At 47.2% G+C, this 2,225-nt stretch overlaps 1 protein-coding gene across 1 annotated transcript in view; it reads right to left on the reverse strand.

Moving 5' to 3' along the window:
* LOC104995495 (BRCA1-associated RING domain protein 1-like) overlaps positions 1 to 2,219 on the reverse strand; it is a 2,931-nt gene extending 712 nt beyond the window's left edge. Inside the window, exon 1 of the mRNA XM_010849375.1 lies at positions 899 to 2,219. Coding sequence (XP_010847677.1) covers positions 899 to 1,383 — 485 coding nt within the window. The 5' untranslated portion in view covers positions 1,384 to 2,219. The remainder of the gene's footprint in view (positions 1 to 898) is intronic.
* Between the last annotated feature and the right edge of the window lie 6 nt (positions 2,220 to 2,225).

Genomic DNA, 2,225 nt, shown 5'->3' on the forward strand with positions numbered 1-2,225 from the left:
TATAGGACAGATGAAGAGACTATCTCAGGCCTAATTCTCAAATGCAAATCTCTCTTAATCCACTTAGCCTAAGGAGGAACTCAGGCCATGATGAAAACTTTCCCAATGAACTTAAATAGTGACAGACTGTAAGAAGATAACTTATGGGGGCGGGGGGGGGGAAACCCCAACATCATGGAAGCCAACATGACAAGCAATTATTTATACCATTAAAAAAAAAAAAAGATTGCCATTTCTAAAAGAAACTAGGGGTAAAGTAGAACCTCTCCTGAAACCAACTTGGAGATCAATGATCAACCCTCTGGCTCAGAAGCAGTCGGCAGGCAGGGTGAGTTCTCCGGAGAGTCCAGAGTCCTTTCTGTGTCTATTGGGATTGGAAACACAACCCACAGTCCCATCTGGAAAGAATGCTTTTTGGAAACCATGAACCACCAAATACATTTCAGTTTTGCTCATTTTATGACTGTCAGGAAAGCCCTAGTGCCCCGCCTCCTGGTAGCATCCCAGGCACAACCCAGAAGATGCTTGGGCTGACTCAGACCTGGGACTCTGGCCAATAAACCAAGGTCAAGGAAAGAGTAGGGGGCCGGGGGTGTGGGTGACCACAGCAGATCCTCTGAAGCCACTGGCCCCGGCCCTGTCTGTACTCCAGGGACTTTCAACGCACGTGTACTTTAAATATGGTGATTGAACAGATGCTGGTAAAGAGTCTGGGGTCATAAAAGGCAACACCCCTGATTATCCATGCAGGTGCAACATTTCCAGGGATTTCTGTCCATGAGAGCATCACTAAGTTTTAAAATTCTATGTAAATTTGCCAGAAAGATGTCTGATTCCATCAGTGTGCTTACATGGTGCTCACACTCCATCTTTCCTCCTGGGGTTCCCCACCACTTACCTGGTCCCATCCTGGGCACTGCAGTTGACATCAGCGCCATATTCAAGGAGATGTCGTACAATATTGAGCCATCCCCTTGCACAAGCTTCATGCAGGGCACAGTAACCCGCGTTGTCTCGATGGTTCACATCACAAATCTTATTCTCCAGGCAGTACAAGACCACTTCCTGTGGGAAGAAAGTAGGGGATGCCATCAGACCACCACACAGTGAACCTTCCAAGGGTGGCCTTTCCATAGCTTGGCAGTGCCCACTTTCAAAAGCATACATCCTTGGATCTAACAGCTCACTGAAGTGCGGTGGGCGTCCTGGTGAGGGGGCAAAAACTTGTGGGAAGGGCTTGGAGATGCAGATAGTGTTGTCTAGGGCTCTGCTGCTCCAGTGGCCTGGCCCAGGGTAAGCTGCCCCTGAACTTCTCCCAAGCTTCCACAGGGCTGCTGAGAGGATCTGGTATGGCCCATACAGAGATGCCACGGCTGCTAACATCTTAGATGACACAAGGCCAAGTATAGACCATTCTCCCTTGACAGGTCCGTTCTGTCGGTGGCAATAGTTGACAACACATGTTTAAGCATTGATGACTGATGCTTAAAGAGAGCGGAAATCCGCTGAAGAACATCCCTCAGGTTAGAGAAGGAGGGACAGACACCCAGGTCAGCCACATCCTCACACCCCCAGTGAAGACCCCAAATCAGAACCTGGGCCTCAAATGCTATTTGTATGTTCAATAGAATCAAACAGAAGCTTTCTCTATCCATCCTCAAGGAATGACACAAAATGCTCCAAATAACCCCGCCCTCTATTATGCCTCATTCCACCCCACAAACTACACATTTCAAGAAGCAAATAAAACGACTCTATCCTTCCCCCTTCCCCGAAGGAGTTCTGTGTCAAGAGTATGCGTTAGAATCACTGTTATTAATCTTACTTCTTCGGTGTGTTAAAATATTAATATGAACTGCTCCCAGTTAGCAGAGTGGTAATTTATTCAATGTTTTATTACCTTGATTAAGAAAGTTTTCAAACACATCGAAAGCATTTTGCCACCAGAAAACATGTTATACTTGTTTTCTTCCAAGTCATGCCCAGCAGAGAGCTGTCAGGTTCTGAGAGCCAGGGGTAGGCGGAGTGTGCAGGCAGCCCAATGCTCAGTCCACTTGGTAAAGGGGGATGGGACGGGGTCAGAGCAGACCTTGTGACAACTCTTAAGTAACTCATCTGTGTAACCTAGAACAGGGTCCATTGTTAGGACCTTCAGAGGACATGCCAATCAAAGGTGACCACTCACTTGTGAGTGAACTTGAAAGTTCCATTTGTGTAGTCCATGA

Source organism: Bison bison, unplaced genomic scaffold (genome assembly GCF_000754665.1).
Source record: "Bison bison bison isolate TAMUID 2011002044 unplaced genomic scaffold, Bison_UMD1.0 scf7180017850846, whole genome shotgun sequence".
NCBI classification, from domain to species: Eukaryota; Metazoa; Chordata; class Mammalia; order Artiodactyla; family Bovidae; genus Bison; species Bison bison.